At 34.7% G+C, this 25,655-nt stretch overlaps 2 protein-coding genes across 4 annotated transcripts; one reads left to right on the top strand and one right to left on the bottom strand.

Annotated features, from left to right (window-relative positions):
• Positions 1 to 84: 84 nt before the first annotated feature.
• LOC139102905 (tubulin polyglutamylase complex subunit 2) lies at positions 85 to 18,079 on the top strand. 2 transcript variants are annotated; one of them, XM_070657104.1, is made up of 4 exons: positions 85 to 920; positions 1,031 to 1,074; positions 16,684 to 16,951; positions 17,189 to 18,079. In XM_070657104.1, exons 3-4 carry the CDS (start codon positions 16,708 to 16,710, stop codon positions 17,734 to 17,736), a joined length of 792 nt encoding a protein of 263 aa, XP_070513205.1. In that variant the 5' UTR covers positions 85 to 920; positions 1,031 to 1,074; positions 16,684 to 16,707; the 3' UTR covers positions 17,737 to 18,079. The 2 variants fall into 2 exon arrangements, with proteins under 2 accessions (XP_070513205.1, XP_070513213.1); XM_070657112.1 differs by lacking the exons at positions 85 to 920; positions 1,031 to 1,074 and having other exon boundaries at positions 15,858 to 16,951.
• On the bottom strand, positions 2,363 to 21,794 carry LOC139102812 (cholesterol transporter ABCA5). 2 transcript variants are annotated; one of them, XM_070656958.1, is made up of 25 exons: positions 21,653 to 21,794; positions 21,067 to 21,303; positions 19,155 to 19,273; positions 15,674 to 15,847; positions 15,225 to 15,406; positions 14,748 to 14,955; positions 14,526 to 14,601; positions 14,283 to 14,436; positions 13,936 to 14,122; positions 13,622 to 13,765; positions 13,303 to 13,453; positions 13,101 to 13,174; positions 12,359 to 12,811; positions 11,882 to 12,231; positions 11,172 to 11,578; positions 10,783 to 11,040; positions 10,374 to 10,644; positions 10,017 to 10,191; positions 9,620 to 9,956; positions 9,029 to 9,306; positions 8,715 to 8,864; positions 8,178 to 8,539; positions 7,732 to 7,939; positions 7,215 to 7,554; positions 2,363 to 7,085 (listed from the first exon to the last, which is right to left on the bottom strand). In XM_070656958.1, the coding sequence occupies exons 2-25, from the start codon at positions 21,284 to 21,286 to the stop codon at positions 7,006 to 7,008; spliced, it is 5,358 nt and encodes a 1,785-aa protein (XP_070513059.1). In that variant the 5' UTR covers positions 21,287 to 21,303; positions 21,653 to 21,794; the 3' UTR covers positions 2,363 to 7,005. The 2 variants fall into 2 exon arrangements, with proteins under 2 accessions (XP_070513059.1, XP_070513066.1); XM_070656965.1 differs by lacking the exon at positions 21,653 to 21,794 and having other exon boundaries at positions 21,010 to 21,152.
• Between the last annotated feature and the right edge of the window lie 3,861 nt (positions 21,795 to 25,655).

Here is a 25,655-nt window from a genome sequence, read left to right as displayed (position 1 = left end):
CGAGGTACTAATGGAAATCGCCCGCCACCGACAAATCAAACTAATGCAGGTAGTAATAGAATAATATAAATGATATACATCATAACTCAGATTTAATTAAACGAATTTATTTAATTTCAACGAAATTTATTTTACCTTTAAATTATAAATTTAATAATACAAATTTTATCTGTAAAAACTTGGTGTGACGCCTGATAATCGATTTTATTGTTGCCGCTTCGACACTGGTTCTCTCGTTTGGAGTGATAGAAGATCCTAGCGCGCCGACCCGACACAACGCTCCATTGATCGCCTGATCGCGAGCTCGCAACGGCCGACGTAACTCATACCATTGCGTACTAGAGAACACGCCGGTCACGTGGAGAGTTCAAAACGAAGATGTCAAGGCACCTGCGTGATCTTGGACCTCGCTTTTCGTCGTAGTACTAACGCCAGTTTCTTGTGTCGAGATCGAGAATTTAACAGGAGTATTGTGGACTATCTCGCGAGTGTTCAGTGCGCGGAAGAATGTTTCGACACGTCCCACTTATCCTATATCGGCGGAGCAACCCCAAGAAGCACGGGGAAAGGGGATAAGTGCTCGCTAGCGGCAGTCAGCCGGCTCGTTTCGCATTGCGTAGGTCCAGGAGTTAACAGCTGTAAGCGTGGCGAGCGCGGGGAGTACGGGGGACAGTGCGCGCTAGCTGTGCTAGCGCTAGAATTTGCGTCCGGTCACTCGACACCAAAATACGCACGCGGTAAGATTAAAACAATACGCGCTAAATAATACATTGAACAGAATAAAATATTAACTTCAATTTTTTTGTTTCAGATATAGAATACTCTATCATTGGAGAAGGACCAACCTGATATCCCGCAGACATCCTGAGAGAAGGAGGAGGCTCAGGAAGGGTATCCTGCACCAGCGGAGCAACTCTTAGGTAAGCATAAATTAAAAAAAAAATCTTTATCAAATAAAAACTTTTTTTTTTAAATAATTATATTAACTGATTTACATGTTTACATTAATATTTTTCTATTTATGTTACAGTCCCCGGCAGAACTCTACAGCTCCGCTGAAGTTCATGCAGATTGGTAAGTCGCATAATTTTTTTTTTTTTGTAGTTTATAATCGGGTCTCTTGAACCGATAACACGTCGACTCAATTACGAAAAATAGCTCACGCGAAACGTGCGCTTGGTTTGTTCTAATAAATATAAAATAAATCACGTTTTAAGTAATGCCCTTTCGCCTAAATATTATATAATTTCTCGGATTTCTTATCGGGATATAAAACATATGGAAATAGGATGCGGAGTGAAATAATTCAGCTCAAATAAAATTGTCGTACGAAATTCTTTCAGATTTTATTCTATCTTACGAAATTCCTTGAAAATCCTAAGAAACAGGTCTACATAAGCTTGAAAGTGTCAACGAGAAGAGCTTAATTCGATCTAAATTACGTCTTTTTTCCCCCTTTCTTTTTAAATATACTTATATAAAGTTACCTTTTACGAAAAGTCGCCATCGGATTTGATACGAAGACACAACTGCCCTTCGAGAAATACTATGGACAGATAACTGTCCAACGTTTAGTATATGCATATATTGAGTAAAACTTCATCGAGATATAGCTAGAAATAGAAATACGTATATCTAGTGCTCGCGGTTTTTGCGGGAAAACGTTGATTAAAAAATTGAAAATAACAGTGCAACAAGAATTCTCATAAATTCTGTTATCGTATACATTTTACACGTATATTAAAAGGAAAGATAACAGATACGTTCATGCGATAAACAATGACTTAATTTGTGGGATTAAAATAATTGCAATAATTTTCACAATAATAAATAATATAATGATAATAATGATAATAGCTTTAAAGCTATTACGACAACAAGTTGATATACATTTAAGAATCTGATATAAAACAACGATCACGAGGATTTACATAGATCAGTATTCATAGTCCGTTTTTTTATATTTTATATTCTCTTAATTACAGTCTTAAAAATGTTTATAAACTAATCACAGAATCACATGTATTTTTCAAATTAGAACGGATTATGAACGTCAGTTATAAACTGTTCATTGATATGCAATGAGAACTCAATTTTTATCTGCAAAAACTAAAAAAAAATAAAAACTATTAAAAGAAAAAAACATTTAAAATATTATATTAATTAAAAACCATCAATTCAATTGATCAATTAAAAAATAATTCCTACGTCGCAATCATGAGTGTTTGTTCACCTCTAAAAGGTAATATTATAATAATAATAATAATAAAAAATCATCAAAATATTACAAATTTTACAATAATTATCTAATCATATATACATTTATTATTTTATGACAGAGAGAGAGAGACAAGTCAATCACTTGAGTTTGATGTTAGATAAGTTTATTCAGTTCGACTATGTTACTTGAAAAACTGGATGATAAGAATATTTATCATCTCGGACCCGTCGGTAAATTAATCAATAAAAGCGAAATTCTAAAATCCCTGTGAATGATATCTGTATAAAAAGCATATTACTTTTTTTTTTCCTTTTTCTTTTCTTTTTCATAAGACCAAGAGAGTCTATGTACAAGTGTCATGGGAATGCTTCCCTTCCAGGTTGAAAAAGTTTACTTTATGCTAGGACAATTATTGGTAACATTATATACAAGCTGTTCCAAATTCACTGCGCATCTCTTTTTTTTCTTCTTTTTTTTGTTTTTATTTATAAAAAGCTCTTAAATGCAATATACAAAAGATCAGTTTCTTTCAATCTAATTTTTCTTGTTATTCTTTAATAAAGTATAAAAAAAAAGAAAACAGAAAGTGATAATTGTTTTATTAAATCTTTCACTTGAAGGCGAATTAAATTAAAGTTTAAATTTTAGAAGATTACATTATTAAACGTTAAGAAAAAAACAGTGAACTTGGGATAGTCTGTACAACATATATTTGTAAAAGATATATAAATCAATTTCGGGTACACTTGACAAATAATTATGGAAGGGACTAATATATCTTAATTCTCTGATCGAAGGATTGATCGCGTTTAATTGACGCCCTTTACCATTCGTACCTTCAATTACAAATTCCTATTTCAATTTCTCGTATATATTGCTTAATGTTGATCAGTCCTCCCGCCCTTACATTGATTAAAGTATGTGAAATTATTCTCAACAGAAGCCGACTTATTGTTAACTCTTTACACTCAAATGATGATACAAGACGAGAATTGAAAAAACGCATCGCGAGACTTTTAGACAAATATTACATGTACGTAGAATAAAATTATATATAATTGTCGTATAATTACTTTTACGAAACGTTCAATTACAGAAACGTTTAGTTACAGAAGAGAAGAAAGTTACTTATTTTTTTCTTAACTAAATTTTATTCAAATTGGGTTTTTTTTTTTTTTCCTTTTTTTTCTTTACAAGGTCTTGCGATCGGGGAAGGACGATGGCGTGTAAAACGGGATCGCCGTGTGCAAAGAGTTAAACTTACGATATTAACGGTATCTTTAGCCGCGACTGTTTCTCCCTTGCAAACGTTCGCTGTATTGTTCGGTCGATGTTTAACGGTAAAGAGTGTCCGGTTGTTATCACCCAAGATAAACGGTCCAGCTGCCGCATTCGAAACTTCAAAGCCGCGTTTCTTCTTTCACGGCCCCTTTCCGTATAATATTCTTAACTACGTGTGTAGAAAATGCGAGAGGTGTTCGAGAAATACAATAAATGTTGACGCGAGCTTCGGAAAACGTTCGCGCCCGGAAGAGAAAATTAACAGAGTGGAAGAGATCGCTACGGCACCTCGTAGCTCTCCAGGAACAATTGCGCTTCGCTTCCTCGCGAGCGGCCGACAATGACAATTTTCGGCTTCTTCAAGTATATACATGTACGTGTGAACTCAAGGCACGTTAATCCCCTCGTTTATCAAAAGAGAATAAACCGATTTTGCGAATCGCGACGGAATATGCTCGCAACATCCGCTGAAAAAATGGGCCAGCCGCACCGTCTCTCCTAATTAAATCCTTTTACTTTCTAAATGCATTTTAATTTGCAAATCGTCGAGTGACTGACGTTTTGTTCCTTTCCGCCTCGTTCTTTTTTTTTTTAATGCCCTTCGCGTAGAATTTTTATGATTTGTTGGAAAATTATAACAAGCACAAGTTTTAAACGTTAATTTTAATTTAATGACGTCGCGTCGTACTTGAAATTGAGAAATCTGCCTAAACAGCTTCCTAACCGAAAAAGTATGAAGTGATCAGTAGGTTTGCGCGATTATACTTCACGATGAAAGCTATTTCTCGAACACTTCTCGTAACTCGATGCACATCCAGCCCAGATTAGAACTCGTGTTGGCGCCACTTCAATAGCTCGGCTCAAAAAGTGAATAAATTCGAAAATTATCATCCCGAATCTATCTTCAATCCTGCAACTCGAAAAGTGTCTATCTATTTACAATTTCATCTAGAAAATACTTATATAATCTTGTTTATAATACTTATAAAATACTTATAATTCTCCCATAATAATTGAATGCAGAAAATAGATAGATGAGAAGACATTGATTTGTCATTTAAGTTCTTCTATGTTTGAACGATACTGAAGATCAAGAAAGTGAATTGAATTCTGATTGACTTACGTTAAATTTTTATTATCAACGTCCCAGCATTATATACTGCGTTTCTTGCAAGTTATAAAAAAATAAGTTTCTTTTTCTTAAATAAATTTTTTTTTTTTATATAAAATCTAGCGATATATTTATCAAAAATGTAATATGTTTAATAGAAGTATACTGAATGTGCGTACACCTTATTTTTATTTAAAAAAATTAAATTACTTAATTCTATTAGAAAAAAAATCTATATACAGAAAGAGGAAGAAAGTTAAAAATTATTTACTTAGAAAAATTTTTGAGTTTTAATAAACCTCAAAGGTATTTCTATCAAACTTCTTTTACCTATTTTCCGCAATCAATAATCGCGCGAAGTTACATCTAAAATAATACTACAGTAAGTAAAAGATTAACAGCGCAATTTACTGGCTTATATGTGTGATTACCATATGCGAAGGCTTTTCAAGTAACGACGTGGCCAGTCGAGAAACTGATATCTCGTTAATCTCGTTATCTTTTCGAGCCGGTCTATCGATTTGCAGCTTGTCGTGAACGAGCCTTCATGCCCGAAGACAACGTTGCGCTGGGACGTGCGCTCCAATTCCAGTGCAATATCGGTACAAGATCCTATTATCGGTAAATTTTCAAATACGAAGTGAATTATCAGTACGTAATCTCGGCTGTACATCGTGAGGATGCTCGCCCTTCGTACATCGCTGTGCTCACGCTCGACATTCACTCTCAGGATCCTTAGATTTCCGATATCGGAGAACCCATCTCTCGAATCGTCATTATGAATGAAATGCTGCCGACGAAAGAGACAGAATTAGATAAGAATCTCGTGGGGAAAGTCGAGCGTGAAGCCCAACTTTGGAAGCAACGACGCTTCACCGTTTAGAGAAAAGCTCGTGCCCAAATCGCGACAAAATTTTATAACACGTACCCTTGCGATACTATTTATAGAATAAATACACAAAACTTTTGTAGAGAGAGTCTTTTCTTCGCGAAGAGTGATTGCGCTCAATCACCAGCAGTAACACCGTCATCAACATCTCTCCTTCGTTCACCCTGTCACCTCGACGTTCTCCTAAAAGAAAGACACTATTATTAGATTTGTTCCTAACTGTTTCACTGTTCCGTCGATGGCCGTTCCTCCGATAACTCGAAGGCGACGCTTTCTTCAAGCACCATCCGAAAAGTCAACTTTGCGTCCCAATCGTTTTTTCATTTATTTAGCTTAATCTGATTTATCTCAGCACTCTTTGAAACACTTTCATTCTAAACCTAGTGGACTGTCTCCCCGTTGTTTCTCGATTCCTAACTTTGCAGCAACGAAACGAGTTTTGTTAACTGTTGTATTTTTTTTCTTCTTTAACTTCAGAATTAAAAAGTTTTAATGTCTTTTCACAGTTTTATTTTGCTATACTAACTCATCGACGTTTCTTTTTGGTTAAAGTTGCGAGACAGTTTGCGACTTGATGATTCTTTGAAATTACTAGAATTAAGAGCTAACTCGTGTTTCTTCAAAGTTCCCTCGTCTTTTCTCGTCGTTCTGCCAGTTCGGAGCTACAAAGCAACTAGTTACTTTAACACTCCTTCAATTCTAGGCTTCAACAGCTATTTATTTGCTCGCCGTTCTGTTCGTCATTCCTAGTTTTCTATCTTAATACTGCTGCTGAACGTACAACGGTGAAACGAGTGGTTGGCTACTTCTTTATCGCTTTACGACTTCTTTTTTCTCGGTTTAATAGTCTATTTATAGAACTTAATTTAGCCTCCTTCGTTTTAAACACATTCATATCTAATCGCTTCTCTCTCTTTATTAAGTTCTATAACTTCCTAATTGTTTTATTTTGGTACAGTTAAATATTCTTTCGTCTCATCATTTTAAACGCTACAACTGTTAGATAATTGTTTTTTTTTTTTTTTTTTTCTTATCACATCTCTTCTTCATTTTCTTATCAAGTTTTCTTCTGAATAACTTGTCACCTCGATGCAACACTTCGAAATAAAGCTAAGACTATTCACTCAAACTCCTCTTCGTCGTTCTACCCGATCGATACCCGATTTTCTCATTGTCCCTCCAAGGATTTGAAGGCACAAAATGATGTGTCTCTTTGCTATTCCTTTGTAATACAACACTAAAATCGTTACAGAATTGTTTAGTTCGCTGTTTCGTTATCTGCATCGCCATGGAATAAAATGATACATTTTATCACATTGTCATTGGCGCAATCACATAATTCCTTAGTGAGAATACTAGAAATTATTTCACAAATTCCGAAGACCAAGCGATTAAAAATATTTATCATATTTGAGTACTTTTTTTTGCTGATAAATAAATCTCCCGCACGCACTCACGAATTTATCACGTGACGATGACACATCGTCGTTCCGGTGAAGTATCCTAGTGCGAAAACTTGAGAAATACTTGTTCCAGGGTAGTTTGACTAAAGCTGTACTCTTCTATGTCCAGTTCGAGTTTAGCTATAAATAAAAATGTCCAATGTTATATAAACTTTCTTAAAAAAAAAATTTGTTTAATTTTAAATTAATCCTAATTATTATATGCTTCAAACTTTTGTTTTGTTGTAAATTTTTGAGCCATTTCCTCACCTTTTTCTAATTGTGTGAAGCACTCAGCTAGCGATGTCACTGCGTGCTGGGGCACGGCAAAAACTAGCCGATCAGCAAAGCTTTCCTCCAGAGTGGCGTCGGAGAAAAGACCGGCGACGAATTCTTTCAAGCCGGCGATTCTGTCGCCGGAAGGTGTTGTCGGTGTGCAATCGCCACCCAACAGTTTCATCTCCAAGGTGTATCCAGCACCGTAGAGGTTTTTTAAATGCTGAGTCGAACCGATACATCTCAGTTCGCCTTTTACCATTATGCCGACTCTTGAGCACAATGCATCAGCTTCTTCCATTGAGTGGGTAGTCAATATAACTCCCCTGCCGCCCTATTAATTAAAAAGATTTTAGAAAAACTCTTTAATTTATAGTCGAAGAAAAAAGTTATAATCTTATAATATATATTATAATATTAATTTAAAAATATTTAATCTTAAAATGTATATTACAATTTGATAATTAACACGTTATTTTATTATTATATTTTGCGCATATTCTATTCTCACCTGAAAACTAGCGAGAATTGTATCCCATAAGAATCTCTTCGACCTAGGATCCATGCCCGTGCTCGGTTCGTCCATAAGAATGACTTTAGGTCCACCGACCATTGCCATTGCGAAGCTAAGTTTTCTTTTAGTTCCGCCAGAACATTCTTGACTTTGCTTATCAGCGTGCTCGTGAATCTGCAGACCGGCCAAATACAGGTCCACGATTCTACAACAAATAATAGACAATTTAAATATTTTAAAACTAATTAATAATTTTCATCATAGTTTTAAAACCAAACAGTAGTTTTTTTTCATATTTGTAAGAATTTAACTGTTTATTAATAATAGATAAGTATAGTTTATAATTATCAAATATAATTTATAATTAATTTTTTATTAAATTTCTACAAAATTAATTATATATTTTATTAGACAGATTAAATATATATGTTGAAAAATCGCACCTATCGACTTCACTCCATGGAACCCCACGAATCGCAGCATAGCATTCCAAATGCTCTCTTACAGTGATATTTTTCCATTGAGCGTCGTGTTGGGGACAATAGCCCATTTGTCGAAAAGCCTCAGTCATGTGGGTATTAATGTTGAGACCGTTGATCTGCACCTTGCCTTTCGTCGGTGCCTCCTCCGCGATGATAATTTTCATCGTTGTAGTTTTGCCGGCACCGTTGTGGCCGAGTAGGCCTAACACCTCACCGGGTTCCACCGCCAATGAGAGATTTCGCACAGCAATATTCCGTTCGTCTTCGCGTTTCGGGCAGCAGGATGATCCAGATTCCTTTTGTTGATACTCCTTTCTCAGATTCTATAATTAAACATGATAAATTAATATAATTCTAATCTGATAAAATCTCATATTAAAATTATTATTTTAATATAATTATTAAATTTATAAAATAATTAAAAATGTAACGGCACACTTGACAATTTTCTATTATTTATTTATATTATAATAAATGGTTTAATTTGGGGTAGCTTACTTGAAGCAATACTAGCGGTGGCTCTTGATTGAGACCTGACGAAACGACAAAATTGAAAACCTTTTGTCGCTCATTTTTTACGTCCACATCTTCGTGTTCACCGATATCGGAGTTTTCCATAATTTCTTCGCGATTGGAGTCGCCATCACGCTACACAAATAGAAAAATATATTTTATAGATATTTTTTTAGTTTTGTATAGCTTTGAGATTGATTACGAACAACATAAAATATATCTTAAATTATACAAAAAAATTTACATTTATAAAAAAATAAATAATTATGTAAATAAAATAATATTAAATTTACGCTAACCAGGAAGGAACGTTTAAAAATATCGCTGACATTGCCGCCGCTCTTGTTGATGTCCAGCAGGAGTAAAATGAAGAACCAAACTGGGCATTGCAGCAACGCACCAAAAGCCAATATTATGATCTCCATGGTGAGATAATCAGACATAGCGAGATAGTGACAAGCGGCGTTGATAGAGCACATCAAATGAACGCGGTCCACGTAGTACACTGCTGCATACGGCACGTACATGCTGTTCAGTAGAGAAAAGGCCACGTGCAACGCGAACGAAGCTGTTCCACCTTGAGCAACAAATCACATAATTTTGCAATTTTCGTGTTATCAATCTTGATAGATTTGTTTGAAGATAAACAAATATAAAGCTTGTAATATTAAAATTTTTAATACATAAAAAAAACGTATTGATATTTATTGACAAAATTTAATTAATCTAATTATCTCCGAATAAGAAATAATATTTTTAAAACATAATTTTATTCCGTGATATTATAAATTAAATTTCACAATCAAAAGTTTGCGAAAAAGGCACGTTTCGCAGTTCTATCAAAAGAAAATAATAAGAAAGATGATCTTAATATATCGATTAGCATTTACCGAGTCCTTTCATATCGAGGATCATGACCAATATGAACGGTAGTAACCCAAAGAAGGTCGCGATGTTTGGCAACATGCTTTGCGCGGAGTCCAATTTGTCAAAGATGTAACTGAGACAAGTGGAGAAAAGGATAGATGATGGGCAGTAAAGCATGATGAGAATGCCAAGAGTAACGATGGCCGGTATTCCTCGTAGCGAAGGCACATCGAAGAGGAATATAATGCCGAGTATGCCCAGGCAAATAAAACTCATCAGGCCGAGTAGTACAATGAAGTAGCTAAGAAAGTACATGGAGAACGACAGGCCATTCACGCGAAGCTGATTCTTCGCTTTGATCTGAAAAATATTCATATTGTATACAGAATTCCATAACTAACATTTAAAAACAGAACTTACTTCGCGATCGTAAACCATGTCCACTGCTAAAGTGATTGGCAATAGTATGAAAACCATGCCGAGAAGTATAGCGCAGCTGGCCGCGCCAACATTAAATTGTTGGGGTTGCGACGTTTGTTGAAAAGGGTGCGTGTGTACTTCGATCAGTGTGGCTTCGTCCTTTCCCGAAATTAATCTAAATAAAATTTTTTTATTTTTTAAACTGTAGCAATTATATATTTTTTAAAACATTCTAAAATAGATAAACATTTTTTTTATTTTTAATTAAAAAACATTGTATTTAAAATATTGTATTTTAAGTATTATACTTTAAAATCGTTAAACATTTCTTATTCATTTTTTTTACGACAAACTCACCTATAATAAGCGTTTGAAAGAATATTTAGCAATATCGGAAGGGAATGTTGCATCGTATCGTTGTATGTGACGGTTAGACTGAGTCGTGGCACATCATAATTATAATCATTAATGTTGAACGCGGCTATATGCGGTGCTAAACTCATTAAGTTCGCAAAATTGCCATCGTATTCTTCGACGTTCTTCACATCTTGAGCTATGTTGTCTATCAATTTGGTAATGTCATGGTCGGTATTATTCACATAGAGAATGTCGGTTTCGTTGTATGTATCTAAAAAAAACTCATTTTATAGTTGATTTAATTCTCTTAAAAAATAATAATTAAGTAAAAAAAAAAAACAGTAACAAGTTTTTTTAGTTCTGAAAATATAAATTCTCAGAATATATGAGTACAGTTGCAATTACTTACGACTATTAAGCTTTAGCGACTCCATCTTGACATCAACCGTCCGGATGCTGTTTACGTAGAGACCAAGCGCTATCAAAGCAAGCGGCATAATAATCGTGAAATACAACAGTTGGATGTTCCTAAAAAGTCTGAGTACTCTTATGCGTAGCATAGCATAAAGAGTTTGAAGGAAGTTAGGCCGAATCTTGATGGGATCTAGGCCAAGACCAAGCACAGGTGGGTTTCGGTCATTATGGACGCCGTCTGGTAAATCGTTTGCTAAATAATGATTTCATAATATTATTAAAAATATGCGTTTATTATTTTAGCAAAAAGTAAATTGTATTTTTTTTATTTTTTTTTTTGTAAAAGTTTTAGCAATAAAACATAAGAGAAAATAATTCACTCACCTTTCCCCTGGCCATCATTTTGTACGGTTATGCCCTCATTCTGCAAGCTTTGGTACGATGTGCTCTTGGATTGCAACGAAAGCGATCGACTGAGTGCACGATTGCGCACCATCTTCTTCGACAGATTATCCATTGTGCACTCAGTTTCCTCGTCTTTTTCGAGATGTAAAAATACTTCTTCCAAGGTGGTCATTGATACACCATAGCTGCTAATGCCAAGTCTGCTCGAGCGAGTCTTGATCTCGTGCTCGATGGCCGAGAAAAGAGGCGCGAAATTCTCCACAGAGTTGTGAGGTAGAATAAAGCTTAATTCCCGACCATGGCGTCTCGCCTTTTCGGCTTTGCTTACGTGTGACATTACTAATCGGCTGATAGCGTGTTCTCTGGCATTGCCTTCCAGAACTAATCTATAATTGCAAAATAAATTCTTTATTAAGTGTTTAAGATTATTGTATTCTTAAAATTATATCGCGAGATAATCCTTTGCGCTAAGTATGGGCGTAGCGTACTACTGACAATGAAACTCTCTTACGTAAAAAAAAATTCGTTGATTATCGAATCTCAATATATACTTTATAACATTAAATTGTTTAATATAAAAAATAAGAACATAGTTCTGTGTAAAATTTTTTTTAATTAAGAATAAAATTTTAATTTTACAACTTGAATTTTTAATGTAATATAAAAATAAATACTAGTAACAGTCTTACGTTAAATGGTATCCAATGCCGAACTTGTTCTTTAAAAATAAAGAGCTGCCGCAACACCTAAGCTTTCCCTTGCTGATCACTGCTTTCCTGTCAGCGAGTATGTCTGCCTCGTCCATGAAGTGAGTAGTCAATAAAATGACTTTTCCATGTCTCCTTGATTGCAGAAGAGACCACAATTGTCTTCTTGAGTAAGGGTCTACTCCAGCGGTGGGTTCGTCAAGAATAATGATTTTAGGATCGCCAATAATAGCAATTCCCACAGATAGTTTCCTCTTTTGCCCACCACTTAAATATCGCGCGAAGGTATCCGCCTTTTCAACTAGATCGATGTCTTTCAGGGTTTTCTTTACCTAAGAATCAAACATGTAATCTTTATTCTCTCTAAAAACGTTGATTTTCATTAATTTAACACACAATTACATAAAACAATACGTAATAGAATATAAAATAATGTAAATGCTTTTATCATCTACACACCTCATTTCGTATCATTGAGCGTGGTATGCCACGCACCGCGGCAAAGAACTCGAGATGCTCGCGCGGTGTCAGCAGATCAAAGAGAATATCGTGTTGCGGACAAACTCCGGTCATGCTACGTATCGCCCGCATGTCATTGGAATCTCGCACGTCATAGCCAAAGATAAGGGCGGTGCCGGAAGTGGGCGCGGTCAGGCCGGTGAGGATGTTGAAGAGGGTTGTTTTACCGGCACCGTTGTGACCCAAAATGGCGGTGATTTGACCCTCATAGATTGTTAAATTAATACCATTCACCGCCTTGATCTCGGGATGTCTGCACTTGTGGAACGATTTGTAGAGATCGGCTATCCTGATCGCTTCGCGGCCCTTCATTTCACGCACTACCGGCTCCACATCGCGATTCGCCTCTTCGCCAGGAATGAAAGAGTTTGACTCGCCGTTCGATGACGGTACCTGTAAATAATTTTATAAAAACAACAATTTATGATATTCTCACAATTCCTTAACAACTAATGTGACTTTAAAAGACGAAAGGAGTAACTTGATTAACAATAAAACCTTTCAGATATTTTAAAAAATCTTGCCTTTTCTATCATTTTAATATTTTACACAGTTTACGTGTTAATAAAATAATAAAAAATAATTCTTAATAAAAGTTTTTATATGCATATGTATGTAATAATTTAAGAAAAAAAAGATTAATTTAATTTTTTGTTACACTTTATTAATTTTAAAAACTTACCCTTTGTACCTTCTTTTTACACCAAAATCCGGGTAGAAAGCAAAACCAAGGTGGTCTTTTGACTCCATGTTCACCTAGAGAATTATTCTTTACAAGTTCCAGAAACGCGCAAATAATTGTTGCAAGAGTTATTTGAATGTACTCTTGTACTTAGCACATTTATTTTCGAATAAAACATGCTGAAGCATAAAAAAAAACTTACTTGGTATTACAGAATCGAGATAATAAGCCAGATAGCCATACAGAAAGATGTCTAGAGTCATCATAATAAGACTGCCTCCGAAAGGTATTCCTGGTCCAGACCAGAGATTATCAAAGTTCACTCCTTCACCTTGCAGATCCAATACTAAAGCCTAAACAACACATCGCCAAGCTTTTTAAAATACACAATTTATATCAGAAATCCACATTGTTATTTATAAAAACACTTGTACATTTCTCTACTTGTTAAATTTATTTTAAAAACATATATAGTTTCCCACTTAAAAATTAAACATGTCACAAAGTACTTTAAAACTTACTTTGTCCATTGCTAAGGCGACAGCGGTTGGGCTAATCAACGAAACAAACCAATATGTTATTGAACTGGAATCGCTTACAAATACTTGAATAAAGTACATCAAGCTTAATATCGTGATAGCAAAGTTTCCCAAGACACCAGCCGTCTGAAACAAATAAAATATTTTTATATCTCACATTAAATAACTTTCTTAGCAAAAGAAATAATAGAAAAATAATTTACAATATAATTTACAAAATAAAAAAATTAAATCTTTTAGATGGAAAAAATTTTAAATAAAATAAACGAAAGAGATGTCTATAAAAAATTACTTACGCGCGATTTGTCGAAAAATGGCGTGATCATGAAGGCAAACATAATTACGGAGAAACTGTATAAAACAACTAAAAGAAATATCGGTAAGAAATGCGTATGTTGAAACATTTGCAGCGTAAAGAGCAACACCACTCCAACGGCGGAGAGTAGAAAGACAAAGATGCTGTAGATGATGAACCAAGACAACCTACGGAAGTAAGAAAAAAATATGTAACCACTGCACATAGAAAAAAAGTATTTTTAAATATTATTTTATACAAATTTGCTCTTTTTGAGTTTTATATTAAAAAAAAAAAAACAGTTTACTTATATGCTTCTTTTTTATAAAATTTTTATCGCAATTTTACCAAAATACAGAATCGTTCAAGCCCATCATCTTCATTCCCTCTTTAATCTTATTTTCCTTCTCGCCGACTATTAAGATCAGAAGATACGTGACGAATTGCGAGAGCGCCAAGACCATGTAAAGCGGAATAACAACTCTGAAGGCTAACATCCAGTCTAAAGAAAAAAATAGCATAATCTTTAGCACATTTTACGCAAAATATATCGCAGAAATAAGATTAAAAATTTTTTTTACGACTGCTTACCAGCGGTATAAGGATCCTTAGGAAACATTATGAGTTTAATATCCGGTACTGTCACGTCGGAATTTCCCACATCCAACTGTAAAAAGTAACATCAGGTTCAATCCCTGTATTTAGTTGTCCAATTAGACTTATGTTCTTATTAAATAAAAGACGCGCTGCCCCCTCCCTCCCCCAAAAAAAAGATCGATAAGCAGTTACCGAGTTCTGAAAGAAAGGACTTACTCTTATCTTTGTAATGTCCATTATCATTTGTAGGGCCAAGAAGCCGGAATGCAAGTAATTGTTGACGGGGCAAGATTCCCCGGTTTTTATCGATAAAAGATCACCCATCCAGTGACCAGTTTTATTTTTTCGACAGCAAATCGGGGCAGAATATAATTCAGTTGGTGATGGTGGCAAGGAATACGAAGGATTCGTTCGAATTTCATATCTAGATAAAAGAAAAGGCACATATATATGTATGTAATAAGATAAATAGTAACTAAGCTAAGCTTTTCTTGGATTAAAAAAATATATTAACAGTAATGAATTATAAATAATAAAAAATAAATTTTATTAAATATTATTATGTAACAAATGAAAATATTTCTTAGAATAAATTTCTTTATGCATTTTTTCCTTTGAGTAAAATTGCATGCTTTCTTATATTAAATTTAATTAATTTTATGAAGGGTTAAGACAATATAAAAATTATCTTACATAAGACGTTGTGATATCGGCTGAGGGTCTTCGAAGATAACTGCTAGGGGTACGCTATAAGGATCTCTCCAGTACGCAGCCTGCAGATCATCCTTCGTGTCGAACACCATGAAGTTTAAGGGAAGCTTATCGGGATAATCCCACATAGAACGCCAGAGGCTATTCATGGAGTTTAAGAAGCTCTAGAAAATACATCATTAATTTTATATTCTGCAAAAGCTCGTAATATCCGCCGAAGAAACTATCTCTTAAAATAATTACATCAAAATGAAATAATATACGACAAGTAAAAGAAGTATGGCGTGAAAAGAAATATGACTTTTAATTATTTTAAAATTATTTCGAGATAAAATATTTCAAAATAAATTAATAAAAGCAATTGAAAATATTTGCGATCCGTTTATTAATTTGGCGCGTTAAACAAGCGATTTTCAGAAAGAAATACTCACGAGGGTTTCCGTAGAATTGGGTACCACGGCGATTGTATTGTTTTTGTAGCCATTGAACAATTTGAATATATCTCCTTCGTGCCTCTGCGTTGATATTGCGGGAAAGTTTGGGTTGGGTATCATGACTTTCACCACGATCAGAGCACCAAGGATGTACAGGGGTAGAACGACCTCCTGTGGGCAATCAAATGGTTCTGGTTTCAGACAGATAAGCACAGAATTATTGCGTATATATTATCTCTATAATAATAATTGAATATTATTCTTGCAAGAAAAATTAAGCACATTGAAAAACAGTTTTCTTTCTAAAAAGACAGACAATAATTATTATTATTAATAAATACTATTCTTATTATTTTATTACTAATTTATTAGTACCTATATATACATCTCTCTCTCTTTTTTACTCTTTCAATATAAAGATCCTAAGAAACAGAGTGCAAAACACTGTAAGTCTGGACAGTGTTCGGGGATATTGACGGCTTTAAAAACTCTGTCGTCATGGCAATCAACAAGGATCTGACACATACTCTTTGCAATAATTGTCAGCTAAAACGTCGGGAGCGGCTGAAGTTCATAGAAATCTTTTTAATTTTGCTGCGAGCGAATTGTAATGCAATCGTAGTGCACAAATTTATACGATTTCAATGTAGAAATCAATACGCAACCCAGTTATAACGATTACATAACGCTGATCGAATACAGGGCATCGTAATATTCGGACGTGTGTGAATGATATTCTTTTAGTTCTTTATTTATACGAAATGAGCAGAAACGAGCGAAATGATATGAACGTACAAATGGTAATTGCTTCCATCTGTGTCTTAATACATCATTCATTTAGTCATTACATTATCTTATTTCCTATCTTTTATCTACAACGAGTGGACATTGCATAAGAGAAATATTGTAGAGAAAGGAATAAAAAAAAAAGTGACAAAATAAAAAAAGGAAGAATAAATTCAAATTGTAACAAAACGTATTATTAAAATATTAAATTATTTCTTCAGACCGAAAGTAAAAATTCCGAGACGATGTCGTTCTGCGTGGACATCGTCACTGAGGACTCCTTCTACGAGAATCTGACTCTAGGCGTGGTGAAAATTCTCGAAAACTCGCCATGCGTGAGAAACGTGCGAGTTGAGAGACGAAACGGGTGCGAGTCTGGTGCTATCACCACCTGGGAACAGCGTCATTGCTGCGCACTTCCAGAAGACATCCGGAATTTTTACGCTTCTATCGATGGCTTTCTGTTGCAATGGAATCTTGATATAGCAGGTGATTTCGATGAACTTGAATCCTGTGTCTTATATTCCAACGAATCTTTCCGTAAAATAAAAAACGTTGACCAAGTGTATCAACTAGTATCCTATATTCACACGATTCTACATAATCTTGTAAAGATAAATCCTGCAGACCTTTTCCTCTATCTCTGTAGCAGTAAAGAAAATTCTGCGCCGTCACTTAACGGCTTTAGTTTGTTGATTTTAATTTAAATATTTCATGTCGATACAGGTGAAGAATTCTCAGTAGGTCGTATGGAGATCGGTAGTCTTTCGTCGCTAAAGAGGTACGTTGGCAAGGACCGCCAGGCGGGTCCATCGGCCCAGGACTCGTCGGGGAATGCCGCAGAATCCCAAGATGCCATGTTTTCCGGGGACTCGCGCGACTGTAAACTCTTCGAAATTGGTCAATGCTTTCCGGGGCCTGATAACGGTAGGGTATATTTAGCATATCGTTCTAAACAGGAACAGGACACTCCGAGTATCTGGCTCCATCGAGGTAACGGCTGGTATCATCTGGCTGATCATTTCACAATGTACTTCCGCATGATGCTGGTCCATCTGGGTCTACCACTGTGGCAGTGTTGCGTCGTCGGATTACCTCTGCCCACTTGGGTCGAGCAAGCATACTTTTTGGTCGGGCCCCATTTACTGCCGTCTACTATTGAGCCCACTGAATCAATGTCTACTTCGTTATGGAACAATGGGCCTATCAATATTCTTGATCCCGCTATTTTTAAGGCGAAGGACAATAAGCAAAGGAACGCTCGCAAAAAGTAATCTTGTTTTTCCTAGATTATATACTAGTCGAAAACGTTATTAAAAAATGTGGATAACAAAAAATAATTATATAAAAAAATTACCATCCGATTATATGTAAAATAGATTAAAAATTAATCAATTAATACATCTTTATAAATTAAATTAATTTCAGACAATTTAAAATTTTCTACAAAAAAATAAAAAAAAAATAAATAAATAAAATTTAAAAAATATATAAAAACTCGATAAATGTAATATGTAATAAAGTTATTATAACATAAGAAAGTGCGAAGAATTTAATAAGACAGAAAAGCGTTTTCCCTTCTTTATTGCTAACCCTTGGCCCAGTTGGCACTGAGATTAAGCAAAAACGCTCGATTGGCAAGGTGTAGTTGGCGAACGCAGTCTGCGACAAGACGCAGTCGCATCGTCGCCATTCTCTTAAATATCTGCGCTGATCTTTTCTTTTACATCAAATTATTATACCGTTCCACCTAATAAATGTAGAGCTATCTATTCTTGGCGAAAAACGGAAGCTTTAAATCTAAATCAAAGTTGTAACTTATACACTAGATTATTAAAATAGTTTTATATTTGTCAAGTCGTCGATCAAACTTAGGCTTAAGTGTTTCAATTTTTTGATAAATTTGCTTGTCAGGCAGTCATATATCTATTTTCATCTTTCTTTTTAAGTAATATTTATCTGACAAGTAAATTTGCCAGGAAATTGAAACAAACGGCCTTTAATAAAAAAAAAAAAAAAAAAAAAAAAAATTAAAGCAGAATTACTTTTTCACCCTACAGTTTGCAAACATAAAAAATAACCATACGCGTAAATTGCGTTTGAAAGATGAAGTACAAATTTCATATATCATAGAAATCTTTATATATCTCAGCTATTTTTATACAAATTCTGTTACAGATGCGTTTAGTCGATCTAAACTAGAAAGCTTTCCGTTCTATAATTTTTGTAGCAAACAATTTGACTTTCACATGTCTACGTCTAAGTAAAAAATAATTAAGCTGAATCAATATTAATGGGTTTCTTTATCGGGTTTTTAAGTTCGTTACTTCAGCCCAATTAATTTCAATAAACAGTTATTACCTTCGAGGAAAGAAAACCTTCCAAAATTATTTTGGCAACACATTTCTGCTGATGATGGCTGTATGGCGAATATCCAATATTGGCACATGCCTACGACGGGCTCGTGTGACGTTCGAGACAGGTGATTTTTACTTGATTACCTTTTCCCGAGAGAGGATTATCCAATAAATGAAAATTATATCGAGTAACTAAGAGTGTTCAGATGTTTTTTCTTTCTTTTTTTTTTTTTAACTAAACTCTGAAAATAATTGATTATGGCCCAAAGAACGTCAAGCAAAAATTGTTACTGAAACGAAAACTTTTAATTACGTGAAAATTGGATCGAACGTACCATAAACGTCTTCCGCGTGTCTCGTTTCTTCAGTAGAAGATTCCTCACGAGCATCGCCCGCAGTTGGGAGAAGTAGAGCCCGCATGAATTCATCCTGTGTGATGCATTCACCCTATTTTCTGTAACAAAAACATCGACAAACTAAACGGCAACGAAATTTTAATGCCGAACAAGTGACGGTGGTAAAAGCTCAAATTTTGTTGCATTAATTGAGAAATTTATACATTTTAATTTGACTTTTACCCGTGAAATATTTAAAAAAAAAGTGCGTTATATGCACTAAGGCTAAATGGATAGAAATTAATAAATATGAATAGGTTACATAATTTTGATTCATACATTTTTTACAATTTAATTTTAAACTTAATTAAATATAATAATTTTGACGGTGCATTATATTGTATGACATTTTCTACATCTTTTATTTACGTAAATATTACAATCGTGTAGTTTTCTATTGTTATTATTATGCAACAAAATATTGAGCTCGCATGCAATTCTTAATAGAGATACAAGTGTGAGATAACAGTAATAATTTCGTTTCCCAGGTGTTCCTTGTAAATTTCCATTAATTCAGTTAATTTGCATTTAAAAGCTCGTAAAAAAAAAATTAATACATTTATCATAAGTAAATTAAAACGCGTTTATTTTTATTCCATTTTTTTCCCTATATGTAACTAAATTATGACAATTATAAATGAAAAACAATAATTATATATATCTATAATTTGTCTTCTATGACAGAACGTAACTTGCTACTTAATTAACGTTTTCACAGAGGAGCAGAGCACCCCGTTCTTTCTCACTCCAACGAATAACACAGAAAACGAAGAAGAGGAGAGACTAAACTCGGGATGTAGGCGTCGAATTGCAGAACAGTCACGCTCTTCCCGATTAATTAGTTGAATTTGTTTGCACAACTACGCGACACGTATCCCTCCTCTCTCGTCGCATCATCTTCATTCGCCTCTCGTCGTTCGTTTGCTCTACAAGTCTACAGTAAATTCGCGCGGTAACAATATAGTTACGCCAAGTATTTGACGTTTACGTTAATTAATCGTTTAGGACTGCTAGCCGCATTTGAAGGATCAATCTGATTGTGTGCAAAATAATTCTTCGTGGAGTTTACTCTCGAGCGTCTTTCGCCGATCGAATTATATCTGATTAAGAATTGATTATACATATTAGAATTGCCAACGATAATGATTATAACTTTTAAATTCCCTTCTCTCTTTTATAATTTCAATAGAATAATTTGAAGAGTTACTTAATGTAAAACAAATAGCAATTAATAGCATTAAACAATCAGAAGATTGTGATATTTAAGTATGTAAAGAAAGAAAGAAACGAAAAACGAATTCTTCGATAACTGTAACATTCCCGCGATTCAATATAAAAAAAAAGTTTCTAAAAAAACTGACTATTTTTTGGCTTCATACATGTGAGAATGTGAGTTCAGGAAATTCTTCTCAAGCGAAAAAATCACAAGTCGTTTAATATGAGACTCTTTATATTTTTCGTCACGATGTTCGTCTCGTCGGATCGCTCAAAACTCTGGACTTCTTGTTCCTACGCTCGCCTACCTCGGACCATTTTATTTATCCTTGTCGATAATACATGACATACATAACATAACAAACCGGCACTTCTAAAATTTTTCTACACACATAACTTACATTTATCTTGTCATTTCACTTTATATGACTATTTTTGCATTAAAAAAAAAAAATTTGTTCTCGTACAAATCATAGATTAATTAAAAAATTAGGATAAACCGTGCAAATCAATCGCAGGCAAATTTTTTAATTATAAATATAAAATAAATAAAAATTGAAACAAATGCTCAAATACTCACGTTAGTCCTGAACTGCACCGAATCTACGTCCAAGAGAATAATTCTAATCTGCTATACCCTCTATTTGACTGTGATTGCTGGCGTTGCTGGTGGCGGAGATGCCGGTGGCGGTGCCGTTGCTGTTACCGATGCTTTCGTCGCTATGTTGCTGAACACTGCCTCCGTTAATGACGCCAATCGATTCTCGCTGCTGGGACATTGCCTTACCACGTGACACAACGGCGGCATCACGGACAGTGTGCTTGGAACCACATCCATTGTCATTGCTCCTCGCCATGCTTGGCGCCGTAGTAACTGCCAAGAAGCAAAGTCATTAGAATATTTCATTTTTTTTTAGCATTAATTTTGAAACATGTTAATTGACATGACAGAAATACGTTTATATAAAACAAAAATTTTACTTTGTATAAGAATTATTTTGAAATTACTGAGCCAACTTATCAAAAGTGTCAAAATGTACAAAAAAAAAAAAAATATAAGTCAAGCATTGCTATTTACGTACACGTTCTGGTTCGCCAATAATAATTCAATCTAACAGTCTAATTTAATATATGTATTATAAATTAATATATGCATTATAAATTAACGCATATCAAAGAAAAGACAAAGATTAAAGAAGTAAACGAAAGGGGGTGAGATTTACCTTCGACCACAACCAGGTCAAACTACCCCGCGGTCGATGAACGTGATTTAGGAACGTGCCTAAGCGAAGACAGAAGGAATAAGCCTTCTGCAGTCTAAAGTTCTCTTTCTTGATTTTCCCACGTTGTCCCATCCGATCACGTCCGCAAGAAGATCATTGTTAAACTGTAGAATGTTTTACCTGCAAAATAAGAGAAATTTGATAATTAGTATATTTAAATCGTTCAATAATTTCAAAAAAAAAACATTTAAAGTTGTACGGAAAATTTCTTAATACTTTTATCATATTAAATAATTATACAAAATGTAAAGTTCAATACTAAATACTGAATTATTATAATAATTATATTATATAAAAGTGTTATACAAAATACTAAAACAATTCAATATCGAATAACGAAAAGAAGAAAAAAAACTTTCAATCAATCAGACCGCTTTTTTCTACCGCATTCGAGATATACACACTCCTTCTCTCTCGTCATTATCTAATAAATAATAAATCTGAAATGTAAGGGGAAAACGCGAGCGGATACGGGAGGTCGTCACCCCACGACACGAGGGTGACTGCGGTAAGGACTACAGACAGGATGTCGCCAATGCGATTGCAATTGAGAGGGTGCTCAGAAGGGTTCGTGCACAAAAGCGGTGGGGTTTTATTGTTTTCTTCGAGAAGCAAGAGGTTTTCACGGGCACGGAAAATAAATTGTGACAATAAATTTATTAAGATAAGCATCACAAAAGTATGATGAATTACGACAAACTTAATTAAGCCGGCGTGTAAATGTATTTCATTATTATACAAATTATAATTTAAACATTAATCAGGTGATTATCTTCTTCCACGAGTTACAACACACTGAACGTAATTACGCCCGCTTTTTATATATATATATATATATATATATATATATATATATATATAAAACTTTTCTACCTGTTTATATGCGTATAATGTAGTTAAGTGCACTATTATCGTTTTAATTCATCTTCTTCAAAATTATTTTGTATCTCACGCTTATCTATTTATTTATGAAATAAAATTTTGTACTCTAATTATATTAAAATACTTCAAAATATAAAACTTTATCATTATTTTATTTAAATAATACAAGCGAAACTTCAATTAGAGCTTTAATGTACTTATAGAGTTAAATTAGCTTTACGTCGAATTTAGGTTTTCTGACTAAAGAGTTATAATAGTTCACGGTACCACTTTTGTCCTGTTGATTTTATAAAATCTACCAGCTGATTTAAAATTCATAATTATCCCATTACAGTCGCCAGAACTGCTTTTGTTTTCTCCAAGTGCATATTGTTCCTGAAACGAGTTGACGCAAATTTTATTTTGTATAAAACAAAATTGCGGGAGAAAAAAGAGAGAGAGAGAGAGAGAGAGAGAAACGGACGTAAAGCAATTGAAATGATTCTACGATTTCGTGATCGATCCGTATTCGGCAGAATTTCTGCCGGCGACAGGATCTGCTTATCTCGCTTTGATCCCGTGCTTTAATCTCTTCCACAAATGCCCGCCATCAAATCTCTTTCTATCAATGGCATCGTCGTTATACACCTGCCCGTGCCCTTTTGACATCAAATGCTTCGGCATTTATGCGTCCCGTCGCGTTTGAAGAGCCGTTACTTCGCCGTCGATTTATCTGTCTAGACAACGAACTCTCGTCCTTGACAGATGAAAAGAATATTGGCGGAGATGATGACGTTGGTTGCGTCGTCACACCCCGCGACCTCGAAGAACGGATCGTTTAATCGCACCCTTGAGCCCTTTAATCCCTCTTACATCAATACCGTGCAAATTGCTTGTAATAGCTAATAATTTTGGCATAAAGTATTAACTCCCTAACTACAGGAAAATTGTCTTTTAATTACCGTCTTTATACCGCAAAATATTTTACAAAATATCACTGAAAAGAATGAACTTTTTAATAAAGCAGAAAGTTAATTCTGACGCTAACATTGCTTCTAGTATATATATGTATATTTTAATCTAAATGTTAAATAGTTCATGCATATTAATATAAATATATTACTCTAAAAATTACTTTCCATATATTTCAATATTATAAGTAAATAAAAAAAGAATCAAAATTATTTAAATATAAACAAAGTAATTTCACTTCATATTTTTGTGAAGCATTACGTACGTCTCTGGTTTTCTCAATAAATATTCTTTAAGAACGGCAAAAAATACAATTATTTCACAAAGTAATATCTTTCACTGGCTAAAATCAATGATCTAGTTTTTATTCTTATATTCTCGATATGCTATAATAACTCAATTATCAAATAACAGTGACCCACTTTCTGAAACAACAAATTAAAAGTGTAACAATTCATAATGTTCCCCAAATCTACGGGCAAAAATATTCAATTAAAAGCGTTACGATTATGACGCAGTAACAAGCTTTAAAACATCATAATCATTCTACGATTCCTCAACTTCCAAAGATTACCGTCGGAGAAAGCAGTACGTTTTACAATAATAACTTGAGATGTATGAAAACGTATTAAAACCAATTGTTCGAGCTTCCTGACGAATTACCTTGTCAGGTAAACACTTGTACATCTTCATCTATTTAGAAAGAAGGATGAAGACAGACACATGATTACCTGATTGACTAACTCACCCGAAAACTGGAACAATCAACTGTTACGGCCAATTGTTCCAACCTCTTGGTAACTTTACCTGACACAGGCAATATACTGTGCGTCTTTATTCATTTAGAAAGAAAGATAAAAACAGATGCATGTTCAGCCGGGTCGATAGTTACCAAAATATTCGAACAACTGGCTTTTAACGTTGCCACTGTCACTGTTAAAAATGCTGCATTACAAAATTGCAAGATCGATCATCCCCAGATGTCGCGCATCAAAACCGGCGTCTGGATATTGCAAATGATCTAGAAATGTCAAAAGATACGTGGATGGATTATATTAAACACAGCGCGGCGCGATACGTAACAGTGGCCCGCGCGATATTCACATTCCAGATGTTATCTATATGTATACGCGTGCACTTATCCTCGCGAATGACGAATGGTTATTGTACACTTCGCTGGCAAGCAAGCGACCTGATTTTCAGCCGACAACTTGCGATGAAAACTCAACCGAATCCGTTTTCCCGTTTGCCCGGACCAAGTTGGAGAACATGGCGAAATTCGACCCGCGTCCCACCCGAAGACCGCTCTCTTCCACGTGTATCGCCCATTATCTGCCATCGCTTCGTTTGGTCCACGTTATAGAGAACCCTGCCAAACTTCTGAACGTCTATCTCTCGTGTCGTAAGACACCTAATCGAGGCAGCAATTATCTCAGGACTGGTGTTCAGACACTGTTGAAAACAGTCAAAGATAAATGTAGTAATCGCAGATGATCAATTTGCGTTCTTGTTACTGCGTTAAACTAGCTTTATACGACATTAAATTCGTATTTAAGAAAAAAGAACTTTATTGCAATATTAAACATTTTATCGAGTAGAAAATGACTCAACGTCCGTCAAGTAATAAATACCTAAACATCTTGCCAGTTAAATAACTTTATACGAATGTTTAATTCATTACCGTTCAGATTGTTTTGATTCCGATGTTCAACGATTACGCTTTGCACATAATAATTAATTATGCATCGTCTGTGCTGGCATGTCGACGGTGTGCTCGCGAAGGAACGACAGATAGAGAGGAAAGAATGGAGCAACTGCGAACAACTAGTCGGCGTCTATCGACCGGCGAGGATCAAAGAGCGGAAAAGGGTCAGAGGCGTGTAGGAGAAAGGCCGGCGAAGAGTTTCATACCCAAATACGACGGATGGCGAATATACCGATGGGCGATCGATTTTTTCCGACCTCGTAAACGCGGTTCGTTAGGCCCGATTCACCCAGCGAATGGCTCGCAACAGAAAAGCAAGAAGAAAACCGAAAGATGGGGAAAAATAAAAATAGAGAGAGACGAGAGCGACGATGATTTTTATGAAAATCTCCAATAGTTTGGAAG

Source organism: Cardiocondyla obscurior, linkage group LG01 (assembly GCF_019399895.1).
Source record: "Cardiocondyla obscurior isolate alpha-2009 linkage group LG01, Cobs3.1, whole genome shotgun sequence".
NCBI classification, from domain to species: domain Eukaryota; kingdom Metazoa; phylum Arthropoda; class Insecta; order Hymenoptera; family Formicidae; genus Cardiocondyla; species Cardiocondyla obscurior.
This window is presented reverse-complemented; position numbering and strand designations above follow the sequence as displayed.